General features: G+C 64.3%; 1 protein-coding gene across 2 annotated transcripts; it reads left to right on the top strand.

Moving 5' to 3' along the window:
• Positions 1-291: 291 nt before the first annotated feature.
• Positions 292-12,041, top strand: col4a4 (collagen, type IV, alpha 4). 2 transcript variants are annotated; one of them, XM_077723389.1, is made up of 46 exons: positions 292-771; positions 928-967; positions 1,619-1,690; positions 2,332-2,466; positions 2,555-2,599; positions 2,668-2,784; positions 2,859-2,927; positions 3,005-3,040; positions 3,109-3,171; positions 3,239-3,274; positions 3,409-3,450; positions 3,528-3,608; positions 3,692-3,736; positions 3,800-3,862; positions 4,243-4,287; positions 4,377-4,430; positions 4,511-4,571; positions 4,650-4,754; positions 4,826-4,981; positions 5,047-5,136; positions 5,205-5,365; positions 5,462-5,534; positions 5,673-5,779; positions 5,865-6,039; positions 6,141-6,209; positions 6,287-6,394; positions 6,479-6,547; positions 6,674-6,823; positions 6,985-7,146; positions 7,237-7,404; positions 7,486-7,629; positions 7,727-7,834; positions 7,933-8,111; positions 8,685-8,748; positions 8,808-8,882; positions 9,225-9,332; positions 9,430-9,537; positions 9,638-9,709; positions 9,779-9,907; positions 9,997-10,104; positions 10,168-10,323; positions 10,401-10,649; positions 10,721-10,837; positions 10,901-11,089; positions 11,204-11,487; positions 11,592-12,041. In XM_077723389.1, the coding sequence occupies exons 1-46, from the start codon at positions 761-763 to the stop codon at positions 11,826-11,828; spliced, it is 4,935 nt and encodes a 1,644-aa protein (XP_077579515.1). In that variant the 5' UTR covers positions 292-760; the 3' UTR covers positions 11,829-12,041. The 2 variants fall into 2 exon arrangements, with proteins under 2 accessions (XP_077579515.1, XP_077579514.1); XM_077723388.1 differs by having other exon boundaries at positions 293-771; positions 5,865-6,048.
• The last annotated feature ends 225 nt before the right edge of the window (positions 12,042-12,266 follow it).

Here is a 12,266-nt window from a genome sequence, read left to right on the forward strand (position 1 = left end):
ATGATCAAGTGGCATGGTGACTGGATTTTTCACCGTAATCTCTGCGGATGAAAGCGGTCACGCTGGCACGATATGAGCATTTCAATGTCCTGTCGTCAGAGGGGGACATTTTTCACACCACGTTACACTTTCTTGGACTAATACCAGCCATATTTAAGGAAGAGGAACCCCTTGGATGTGACAATTGGGATTCTCTCCAACTCCAAAGAGCCACTCTTATTTTGAAAGGCGGCCACGGCGCGCCCCGGAAGCGCCGGTCCGCGCGACTGCGGGCCGTGCCGCCGCCGCCGCGCCGCGTCGCCCCTCTCTCTTGGGCCACGTGAGGAGTGACAGACGGGACAGACGCCGCCTCCCTCCCTCTCGTGCTAGCAGCAGCCAGCGCCGCGGTCGCCAGACGCAACAGTCGGCCAGCGCACCTGCCCAGGTAAGGCCGCGCACCCGCCCGTCAATCTGCTTGGACGTGTCGGACCGGGCACCGGAACTGTGGAACCACCGGAGGTCACTTGTCACGGCCGTGGCGGGGGAGAGCCACGAGCGGTTCCGGGGCCGCAGACGGCCACGAGAGAGGGCGCCGTCCGTCTCTTGCACTCCTGCCTTTTGCTCAAAGCGCGCGTCACGCCAACCGGCCGTTTCCACGTCCGTCTCGCGGCCCCTTTTTTTGGGTCCGGCCGGCGCAGCCGCCGCGTGGGGGATCCCGTCCGGAAGGGGCGTGGCTTCTGACCCCTAGACGAGCGGGCTCCGCTCCACCCGCGGAATCGACATGAGACTGAGGTACGAAGGCTCCCGTCGAAGCCACCCGCTCGGGCGTCTCCCACGTCTGGCGTCTACCTCTTGTCTCTGTCTCCTTGACTTTGTGACCCCCCCCACCCCCTACCCCCATCCCGCCGTGACTCCTCACATGACTCCTTTGTCCACCTGTGTCCTCAGGGGCCTCTTGATGCTTCTAGCCAGCACGGCCGTTCTTGGGGTAAGTGAGCTAACCTTTTGACTGTGAGAGCGACCGATCGATCCCCTAAAGTGGACGGGAAGTCATTTGAATTTGAAAGGAAGTGATCTGAATGGGCAAAAAGCAACGGGAGGCGACCCGACCGATCGGGAATGATCGGCAGGTGACCTCAAAATGGACAAAACGTGAGCTTCAAGTGGCCCAAAGCCAACGGGGAGCGAGCAACCAAAAACAGCAAGCTAGTGAGCGCCCCCCAAAAATATGCCCGTTTTTTTCTTAAAGACGCTCCCCGTCTTTGGCGCCGCTCAGCGTGCCATTCCTTTTGAGCCACGTACGGCTTCTCGCCGGGTGCATTTTGATAAGATGGCAGAGATAAGATCTGTCGCAGAGGGTCTGTGGTGGCGGCGGCGGCGGCATTGGCGTTGGCATTCCTGCCCGGCGATAGAAACGCTCCACTGCTAACCGGGGTTGACACAAGGCGGCAGGAATGCGGCCGGCAAAACAAACAGCCGGCGGGCGACACGCCATGAGATGGCGGGAAGCCGAGCGTTATGACTGGGCTCTCTGGCTCCAAGTCGCCGGGTGGCCCCCGCCCGTTCAATCCGCCCACCAGATGTCGCCAAAGAAGGCCGTGACTAAGGTGTCTCCCTTCTGAACCCCCACTGTCTGCAGGGCGACGACGCGGACGTGTGCGGCGGGCGAGACTGCGCCACCTGTCGATGCTTTCCGGACAAAGGAGGGAGGGTGAGACACGCCGTCCTCATTCCGTCGGGGCCGGGGGGGGGCGGGGTTTGGTCGCGTCTTGCCCGGAGGAAGTCGGCAAGAGCCAGAAAAGCCACTGACCGTTAGCCGCAAAAGGCCAACGTTGAGCCCGGGGCCCGGGGGGCCGGGGTCGAGGCGGAGGTCGGGAGAGCCCGGACCCCGGCTTTCTCACGGTCGGCCCCGTGGGCCACGTGGGCGTGGCCCCATTGTCCAATTGTTGCAATAAGGGAAGGCGTGTTGGTACAGCCGGGGGCCGAGGACGGGGGGACGGGAGGGGGGGGTCCACTGGCCGCCAAAGCCTCTGTCTCGCCGATTTCACCCCTCAATACTGCCGCACAAAAGTGGAGAAAGCAAAAACTAACAGAGATCAGACCTGTCACATGTCATCAAACTCGCCCGCTAGTCGGGAAAGCGGGAGGCGGGAAGGGGGTGCATGAGGTGGGGGTGTGTGTGTGGGGGGGGGGGGGGTTGACTTTTTCCACTCTAACTAGCTTGGGTCAATGTGGTCAATGTCAAGGCAATTTGCTTTAGGGGGATTCAAAACTAACCTGGCCCGGCACAAATGGCAGAAGCCCCACGGGGAGGGGGTCAGTGGAACTTTTCACCACGCTTGCTTTCCCCAGGGCTACCCGGGAATCCTCGGGCAGCAGGGTCCCCAGGGACCCCCGGGCTTCCCGGGCCCCGGGGGACTCCCGGGAGAGAAAGGCCAGCGAGGAGACCAAGGCCCAGACGGACATCCGGGAGCCAAGGGAGACACGGTGAATAAGCCAATAGGACGCCGCTTGCCGAGAGCGGCCGGAGGGGGGATTCACGCCACGGCTTTGCTTCTCTTTCCTCGGCTTTCAGGGAGTGGTCGGCGTTCCCGGATTTCCCGGTCTGGAAGGGCTTCCGGTAAGAGGCGCGCGGATCCGGGGGGCCTCCTTTGGCTGGACGCTCAAATCTGACTTTTACCACTTCAGGGCCATCCGGGCGCAGGCGGCGAACCCGGTCCGCCGGGCCCCGACGGATGTAACGGGACCCGAGGGAAGCCGGGGAACCCCGGCACGCCCGGGCAGCCGGGCGTCGGCGGAGAAGCGGTGAGCGACCGGACCTTCCGGCTCCGACGCCGAGGTGGGCCCGGCCTGACGGAGCCACTCGTGTCTGGGCTTAGGGTTTCCGGGGAGCCAAGGGATTTCCGGGAGAGCCCACCTTCTTCTTCCTGGACTATCCAGGAGTCCCCGTGAGTAGCCGCCGGGTCACGCCGGGGTTTGACATCCGAGATGGGCGCTCGGCGACGTTGACATTGTGGTCTCGTAGGGCCGGGCCGGCCCCGGGGGACTTCCCGGTCTGACGGTGAGCCCTGCCTTCGTCCCCCTGACCTTGACCCCCTCCCGCCTGACGCCCCACTTGTCCGTACGCAGGGTGGACCGGGGCCCAGGGGCTCCGGCGGAGTTGCGGGTCCCGCCGGTCCCGACGGAGTCAATGTGAGCCGGTGCATCAGACTGGGGCTAAGCCCGATGAGACTGTGACCCACTCTGTGCCTGTTTGCAGGGTCTTTCCGGCCCGCCGGGTCCCAGAGGTCTACCCGTAAGTCGCCGCCACGGAGAGCCAAGAGACCCGAGCGCATTTCCAATACCTTACTAAAACTAGCATACTAGTATATTTGAGGTCCTTGTCGTCGGCACCGGCCAGATCCGTCCGTCCTTCTTTTTGGCTTTCAGGGTGAACGAGGCCGATCGGTGCGGGGCCCCAAAGGAGACGAGGTGGCGCTCTGGACTTTGCGCCGGCCGCTGCCTTTGGCCACCCGCGGAGGGCCCTTCATTTTTGCGCATTTTTGCAGGGAGAGCAAGGCCTGCGGGGCCCCCCGGGACCCTTCGAGCTGGTGGACCCCCCAGAGGACTTGTACGTCAAAGGAGAGCAGGTGAGTGCGCCCGGCGGCGGCCGCCGCCTCCGACGGGGCCCGGGCCCTCCTCGTTAGCCACGCTGTCTCTTGTCCCCCGTCAGGGCGCCGACGGGCCGAAAGGGGCGTGCGGAGCGCCGGGTCTGCCGGTGAGTAACGCCGTGGCAAAATTTTCCCCGACTGAGCTCGATTCCAAATGGGCCGACTTTCAGGGTCTGGATGCACTTCCTGGCACGGAGGGGGAGAAAGGGATGGTGGGCCCTCCGGGACTTAGGGTGAGTTGTCCTTGGATGTCCTTGGATGTCCTTGGATGTCCTTGGATGTCCTTGGACGTCCTTGGATGTCCTTGGATGTCCTTGGATGTCCTTGGACGTCCTTGGATGGCCTTGGACGTCCTTGGATGTCCTTGGATGTCCTTGGATGTCCTTGGATGTCCTTGGATGTCCTTGGATGTCCTTGGATGTCCTTGGATGTCCTTGGATGTCCTTGGATGTCCTTGGACGTCCTTGGATGTCCTTGGATGTCCTTGGACGTCCTTGGACGTCCTTGGACGTCCAAGGATGTCCTTGGACATCCTTGGACGTCCTTGGATGTCCCAGGAAGACCGTGCCGTGGCGCGACACACCGGTGGTGACTCTGACTGTGCGCTCCCCAGGGACTCCCGGGACGTCCCGGGCCATCGGGTCACAAAGGAGCCAAGGTCAGCCGCCTTGCGTGGTGCCCCTCGCGTTCGGGGGGATTCCAAAACCATGGTCCGACTTTCGCCGAGTGCCGGTCTGTCTGTTTCAGGGCCACGTGGGCGTTTCCGGTCTCCCGGGTCTGATCGGACAAGAGGGGCCAAAGGTCAGCTCTCAATTCCCGCGTGATCCGCCGGGAAACGGGCCCGGCGCTTGACAGCGCCGGTATCCTTTGGGCTTTTCCAGGGCGTGACGGGAGAGCCCGGTCTCAAAGGTCTCCCTCGGGAAATTGTCCTCGGCCATCCGGGTAGGCGTGGCATTTGCGGCCATCCGTCCGCCCGCCCAGCGCAAAGCTTTTTTGACCACGTCTGCTTTGGCGCTCCAGGCCACGTGGGCCGTCCGGGCCCCCCCGGGGCCGCGGGCCCGCCGGGAGACCGCGGCGCCGCGGGAGCGCCGGGGCCCCGCGGATTCCCCGGCAGATCTGTGCCAGGTGCGTCATTCCGTCCTTGGGGAGCCTGGCCGCCGACTGAGCCCCGTCCGTCCTCCCCCCGCTGATTTTAGGAGCCCCCGGTGGAGTGGGAGCCGCGGGGAGCCCGGGAAGCAGAGGAGACAAAGGAGATCCGGGGCGGCTTTTCGACGACCTAGCCCCGCCCGGGGAAAGCGGAAGGCCGGGAAGCCCAGGAGCCACGGGACAAAAAGGACAACCGGGAAGCCCCGGTAAGACGGCATTTCTTTTAAGGAAGGGAACATTCTTTTTTTTTTGCACCGTGTTTTGTATCAAGGTTATAACTGCCTCGCCGGCGTGGCGGGAGAACCCGGAGAGGCCGGACAACGGGGACTTTCGGGGCCCCCCGGAATTCCCGGCTTTAAAGGTCAGCGGGCTCAGCTTTTCCCATCCCACGTCGACGGCCGTGACAAAAAAGGACGCCTATTCCGCCAGGTCGCCCGGGAGAATGCTCCTGCGGCCCCGCCGCGGTGGCGAGGGGGCCCCCGGGCTCGGCGGGGGACCCCGGACGGCCGGGCTACCCGGGCTCCCCCGGAGCTCGAGGACCCAGAGGGGAAAGGGGCTTGGCGGGAGACGCCGGAGCGCCGGGACCACCGGTAAGGGCCGGCAAAGGTCCGGAAGTGGAAGGGCCGGCGGCAGATGCCACAAAGGATTCTCTGGAGTCCTTCCGACCAAATTAACTTGGCTCGCAGGGTCTGGGCGGCTTCCCCGGTTTCAAAGGCTTCAAGGGTCACAAAGGAGACTTTGTTGTGGTGGAAATGAAAGGCAAGTCGAGCCACCGCCGGCCGGGTCGGGCTCCATTTTTGGCCACTTGCGACCGAGAAATTAAGCGCAAACGCCCATTTTCGAGCAAAAGTCTTGAAATGCCTGCTAGCCTTTGTTGGTCTCGTCCACCCTTTTCAGGCCACAAGGGCGAAAGAGGCCAGCCGGGTGTTGCGGGGACACAAGGTTTGGCTGGGACAAGAGGACAGGACGGACTCCCGGGACTTCCCGGAAACCCCGGCCTTCAGGTCCTCGCCAAACACCGCACGGAAGGAAACAACAAAAAAAAAAAACATTTCCATGCCTACTTACCTTTTCTCTTCTTGCTTCCAGGGAGACGCTTACTCCGGTGCTCCGGGGGACCGAGGCCTCCCGGGTCCCGCCGGCCCGGCGGGACTGACCGGGCCCACCGGCCCCCGGGGATCCGGTGTCGTGGGTGCAATTGGAAAGCGGGGGGAGGCGGGCGCCCCCGGCCCTCCGGGATTCCCCGGCTTCCCCGGCCCCAAAGGTGTTCGGGGTAAAGATCCGTCTGGTCATTGGGAAAAAATGGCAAGCTCGCCAACGTTAGACTGACCACTTACCCGCCGCCGCCGCCGCCGCCGTCCGTAGGCCAAACACTTCCTTGCGCGGCCAGAAACCCGGGAGCCCCGGGACAGAAGGGGGAGGCCGGAGACACAGGTTGACGCAGAAAGGCCGCGGCTGGATATGGACGTGTCCTCCGGCCGCTCATTCCATTTGCCCGTCCCCCGTTTTAGGTCCGGCGGGACATCCCGGCGCTCCCGGTTTCCACGGTTTTACGGGACCCGACGGAGGCAAAGGAGAAAAGGGCCGGTCTGGACTTCCGGGTGGGCCCGGGCCGGCAGGTACCCACGGTCCCGGCCGCCGGACTTTTGATCGGTCGCGGTGACCCACCTGACATCCTGGTCCTCGTCCTTGTGCTCCGCCAGGACCAGCGGGTTATGTTGGCCATCCGGGAGGTGAAGGAGCGGAAGGATTCAGTTTTGCCGGAGAAGCAGGTACCGCCGTCCTGCCCGAGGAGACATTGTTAAGAAATGCACAATGACAGAAGGCCGCCGATGCCCGAGACAGACCACAAACTCTCATGAGCGCCCCCCGGCTCTCTGTTTGCCTCCCTGCCGCAGGATCTCCGGGAGCGCCCGGCGTTCCTGGACTGAGAGGGCCTGGGGGAGAGTCTTCCCTGGGGACCCGGGGGCCCCTTGGCTTTCCGGGGCCGGCGGGCTCTCGGGGAGCCAAAGGGGTGCCGGGCGCCGCCGGCCGGCAAGGTCTCCCAGGTGAGCGCCCCATCCAAAATGGCCCGGCCGTGATTCGGCCATTGGCGGCGCACCCCGTGCGTGCACAGAGCCGTCGAGAGAAAGCCGGGCCGAGGGCGTGGCCTCCCGCGAGTACGCGGAGCGTCTGTCGTCTTCTTCTCACACCGCCTCTTTTGTCTCAGGGGTCCCGGGTCTCGCGGGGATCCCGGGACCAAAAGGCCACAGAGGCCAGGACGGCGCACCGGGCCCCGTGGGGCCGTCCGGCCCCCTCCATAATCGGTGCCAGAGAGGTGAAGCCGGTCCCTCGGGCCCTCCCGGTCCGCGAGGGACCGTCGGCTCCTCGGGTAAATCGCTTTTTGTCTTTCTTTCAGCGGGCTGAAGTCGGGTTCGTTTAGTGGACTTGCGACTCATTTCCGCTCAAACTTCTTCCGCAGGGTGCGCGGGGGAGAAGGGGGATCCCGGCCAAGCGGGATGGCCGGGTTACGGCCCCCGCGGCCCCGTGGGCAAAGCGGGCTCGCCCGGAATTCCCGGTCGTCCGGGGCTCCCGGGCTCCGCAGGTCCCGGCGGAGACCCCGGATTGGCAGGGAGGGGTGGCCAAAGAGGTTGGCGAGCCCCTTTAAGGCCCTTTAAGGCCCTTGCTCACCCCAGTTGATGCACGTAACATCGTGGTCTCTCTCCATCAGGTCCGACGGGACCTCTGGGTCGGAAGGGTGTCCAAGGGGTCCCTGGTTGGATGGGCTTCCCGGGTTACCCCGGAAGGAAAGGGGAGAGCGGACTCGACGGTCAAGATGGCGGCCCGGGATGTGAGGGTCCTAAAGGAGAAACGGGTAGCGACATCACTCCCACGCAATCCTCGTGGCTCGGCCAGCTTCACCGTGGCGTACAAACACCATCCCGTCTCCCGCTCCTGTCCGTCCCCCCCAGGTTGCAAAGGGTATCCGGGAGCTCCCGGAGACACGCTGGGGGTCCCCGTTAAAGGCGCCGGAGGACGAGTGGGTGCCCCCGGGGTCAACGGTTTCCCCGGCGCAAGAGGTGGGAGCCAAGTCGGGCACTTGGGGGGGCGGGGAGGACGGCGCTGCTTTTGTGGGCGGCCCGCCGGACGGACCATTCCTTTCTTTCCTTCTCACCAGGAAGTAAAGGAAGACCGGGGTTTGCGGGCAAGCCCGGCTACCCGGGTGCGGACGTGCCTCCGGGCGTCCGGGGCGCAGCGGGTCCGCCCGGCTCTCCGGGCCACGGCGGACTTCCCGGAGGACCCGGACGTCCCGGACCTTCCGGTTTCCTGGGCTTCCCCGGGGAGGCGGGAGAGCCGGTAAGTGCGCTCCGTTTTCCGTGAAGCGGCTCCTTCCGGGGCGTGGGTGCTCGCGGGCCTTTTGTCCGAACTCCAATCCATAGTTCCGGCCGATGGAGTCGTCCCCCGTCAAAAAAATCTTGATGCGCAGCCTGCATTATTTCTGCTGCAGCAAATCCAGCCACCTAATAAGCGCTGGACTTGAAGGGCTGCCAAAGGGGTCCCCAAAGAGCGCTTTTCATTCCAACTGAACATTATGGCCAGTGTAATCACTGGATTCAAGTCAGGTGCTACTTCATTTAGAAGACACCTCATTGGTTCATCTGTGGCCAACGGAGGGGTTTGGAACAAAGAGCGGGACCCACTGCGGCCCCCCTGCGGGCCACTGCGGCCCACTGCGGCCCTCTGCGGCCCTCTGCGGAATGGCCTCGACGGCCCCGCGCCAGAGAGAAGGGATGGGTGCAAATGTCCGGCCTTTGCCGCCGGCTCTGTGCCCCTTAGCCATAAGCCCACACTATTTGGATCATCGGCCAAGTCTGAGGAAGGAGGACTAAAAAACGGACGTGTCTAGAAAAGTCTGATCTTGTCGTCCAGGGTGACCCGGGACGGCCCGGCAGCTCGGGCGAACGCGGTCGGCAAGGACGTCCCGGCTCCAAAGGTACCGTGGGTCCGGCCGGCGCCTCGGCACGTCATCACGATTTTGCTGGCGCGGAGCAGGTGATCGGGGAGAGTCTACGTGGCGATCCGGATTAGCTGGGGACAAGGGACCTCCGGGAGCCCCCGGGCCTCTGGGTGAGGCTCTATCGCCAGAGCAGGCGTGGCCAAGTCCGGTCCCGGAGAGCCTCCGGGATCCGCTCTGTCTGACATTACTCCCCCCTCCCCTCCTCTAGCACAGCTGAATCAAATGATCATGTCATTAGCAAGCTGTCCACATGCTTGATTGCCATTCCCACGATTTGATTCAGGTGTGTGTGTGTTGGTGGAGGGAGACGTGGGGGATTTTTTTTATTTATTTATTTTTTTTTTTAAAAGACTGGATGACGGGGGCCCTCCAGGTCCGGACTTGGCCAGCCCTGTCCAACAGCATCAGCGTCTCAATCTACTCCAATTTTGAAATGCGCTTTTGCTCGTCAGGTCCTCCCGGACCTCCGGGACATCCCGGACCGGCGGGCTTCGCGGGAGAGTCGGGACAGAGAGGCTCTAAGGGAGATCCGGGCCAACCCGGACAGCCGGGACCGCCAGGTACGGGCGCCCAACCCCCAAAACCCCAAAAGTCTGGGTTGACTTTCTAAAATGACCCGAGGAACTCAGATGTCCGAGCTAACATCTGGTATCGTAGGTGTGGATGGGCCCCCGGGCGGCGGGGGTCGCCCGGGGGTTCCGGGTCTTCCCGGCGATGCGGGTGCCGACGGTCCGCCCGGACCGCCGGGCATGTTGGGACTGCGAGGTGAGAGGTCAAATGAACCGAGCCTCTTTTGGCCGGAAGGATTTGAAAGCGTGACCTCTCCATCGTCCCGCCGGAGCTCATGGCCAACTCTTTCGAACAGGTCCTCCCGGACCACTGGGACTTCACGGCCTCGACGGACTCAAAGGGGTCAAAGGAGACACGGGCACCAGGGGTAAGAATGTCCGTCGTCTGGGTACAAACCACCGACGGACAACAAACGCATCATCTGTCGTCTGGCCAGGTCTCAACGTTCCGGGTTCTCGGGGTTCGCGAGGCCTTCCCGGAGACAAAGGCTCTCCCGGTCCTCCGGGTCTCGCCGGTTCTTCGCCGCCCGGACCTCCGGGGCCCGGGGGCCCCTCGGGAGCCGCAGGTCTGCGGTCGCCCTCTTTTCATTTCCGCGCCCGTCTCCGCGACGAGACAAAAGAGCGAGATCGCTCTCGTCTCGGTGTAACCCTCCAGGGCCACGGGGAGCGCTCGGTCCTTCGGGAGAACCCGGACCGGACTGCCAAAGTCCTCCGCCGGGGATTTTGGGAGATCCCGGTGAGCCCGGGCCGGATGGGGAGACAGGTAGGGCGAGGCCCGTCCGGGCCGTTCCCGGCTCGGGCCAATGCCTTTTTTTCTTTCTCCGAGGTCTCCCCGGCGACCGGGGTGAGTCGGGTCCCGTCCTTCCCGTACCCGGCGACGACGGGGACGACGGAGACGACGGTTGCGCCGGCCTCAAGGGAGAAAGGGGACTCGCCGGCCCGCCGGGACAAATGGGCGCCGCTGGAACTCCGGGGTGCAGAGGTGAGCCTATAGCATTGCTAGTCCCGGCCGGACTCCGGCCTCCGCGCTCTTCACATCCCGACAATCTCGGCGAGCAGGCCAGCGGGGCTCTCTGGGACTGATGGGGGTACCCGGAAATCCGGGACCCAGAGGTTTCCCGGGACGGGACGGACCTCTCGGCCCAAAGGGGCCCGCCGGTCCGCCGGGTCCCAAGGGAGAGTCGGGCAGGGTATTTCCTTGCCACGCCTATCCTTCCTCCCCGCCGGGCCCGCCGGGAGCCCCCGGGCCTCCGGGTCTTCCGGGTAGTGCCGGTTTTCCAGGAGACGACGGTCTCCTGGGACTCAAAGGTAAGACGCCAGCCGGTGACACGCCGCACGGCAAAAAGCCAGGCGGCGTGACGCCCAGAACAACGCCGCAGGTACCAAGGGAGAGGCCGGGTGTCCGGGACCACCGGGCCCCGGCGGGCCGCCGGGTGCCGACGGCGAGCCGGGTCGGAGCGGTCCGGAGGGGGAGAGCGGCCAGGCGGGAGACAGAGGTGACGTTTGCCGCCGTCCCTTTTGGAGAGGGCGGTGACGAGCCCGCTGGCCGCCGCCCACAGGTGACCCCGGCGGGATCGGGGATCGCGGACCCCCCGGACCGTCCGGGCCGGTCGACGCGGGCTTCCTGACGGTCATCCACAGCCAGTCCAAAGACGTCCCGTCGTGTCCGCCGGGGATGGGACTGCTGTGGCTGGGATACAGTCTCTTGTACCTGGAAGGCCAGGAGAAGGCCCACACCCAGGACTTGGGTAAAAAAAGAAAAAGGGCCGCTTACCTGGCAAATGACGGCGCCGTCAGGGCCGCTTACCTGGCAAATGACGGCGCCGTCATTCGCCGTTCCTCCTCCTTTCGCTGGATTTCAGGGCAGGCGGGCTCTTGCGTGCGCATCTTCTCCACCATGCCGTTCGCCTCCTGCAACGCGGGAATGTGCTCGTACGCCGGGCGCAACGACAAATCCTACTGGCTGGCGGCGGCCGCCGGCGTGCCCGCCCTGCCGGTGGGCGGGGAGGCCATCCGCGAGCACATCAGCCGCTGCGCCGTCTGCCAGGCGCCCTCGGCCCCCGTGGCGCTGCACAGCCAATCGGCCGTCCGCCCCGAGTGTCCCCCCGACTGGGCCAGCCTGTGGACCGGCTACTCTTTCCTGATGGTGGGTCCTACGAAGGAAGGAAGGAAGGAAGGGTTTTTTTTTGTCATTTGCCGACCAAGGTACTCGGCTCACCCGTCTCTGACGCGTCTCCGTCTGGTCGGCAGCACACGGGCTCGGGCGACGAGGGCGGAGGGCAGTCGCTGACGTCGCCGGGGAGCTGCCTGGCGTATTTCCGGCCCCAGCCCTTCGTGGAGTGCCAGGGCCCCCGGGGCACGTGCCACTACTTTGCCAACATCTACAGCTTCTGGCTCAGCTCTCCGGCCGCCGCCGAGGCCGGCCGGCGCGGGGCCGCCGCCGTGGGCCGCTGCAACGTCTGCGTCAAAGCGCCGCCCCCGGCGTGACCCGCCCCCGCCGGTCGTCCGGACTCCAGCCCCGTGCCTTTGGGCCTCTTATCCGCTGGACAAAAAGGGCAGAGGGGGAGCCCTTTTCCCCCTTGGGAAGGATCCCCTTTGACGTCAGAGGCGGCGTTACGCCATTGGCCCATCATTTCTGACCTATGATCTTTTAAATTCTCAGATTCAGCCATGAATAAAATACAAAGACTTTTGGAATGATTCTTTTGTGGCTTTTGCCCGTTTTGCCCGTTTTGCCCGTTTAGCCATTGGCCGTCCGTGGTCGACTTTGCTCCACCGCCATTCGTCCCTCCCTGAATAGAAGGAATTGGACATCTCGTCTGGTCCAATGAGTTCACACTAACTAAGAGAATTTGGCTCACCTTAGCTAACGCTAGTTTTCCCATTTGAAAATGCTACCGCCCGGTGGCATTTTTCACTCGGGAA

The sequence above is a fragment of the Stigmatopora nigra genome, chromosome 8 (genome assembly GCF_051989575.1).
Source record: "Stigmatopora nigra isolate UIUO_SnigA chromosome 8, RoL_Snig_1.1, whole genome shotgun sequence".
Lineage (NCBI taxonomy): Eukaryota > Metazoa > Chordata > Actinopteri > Syngnathiformes > Syngnathidae > Stigmatopora > Stigmatopora nigra.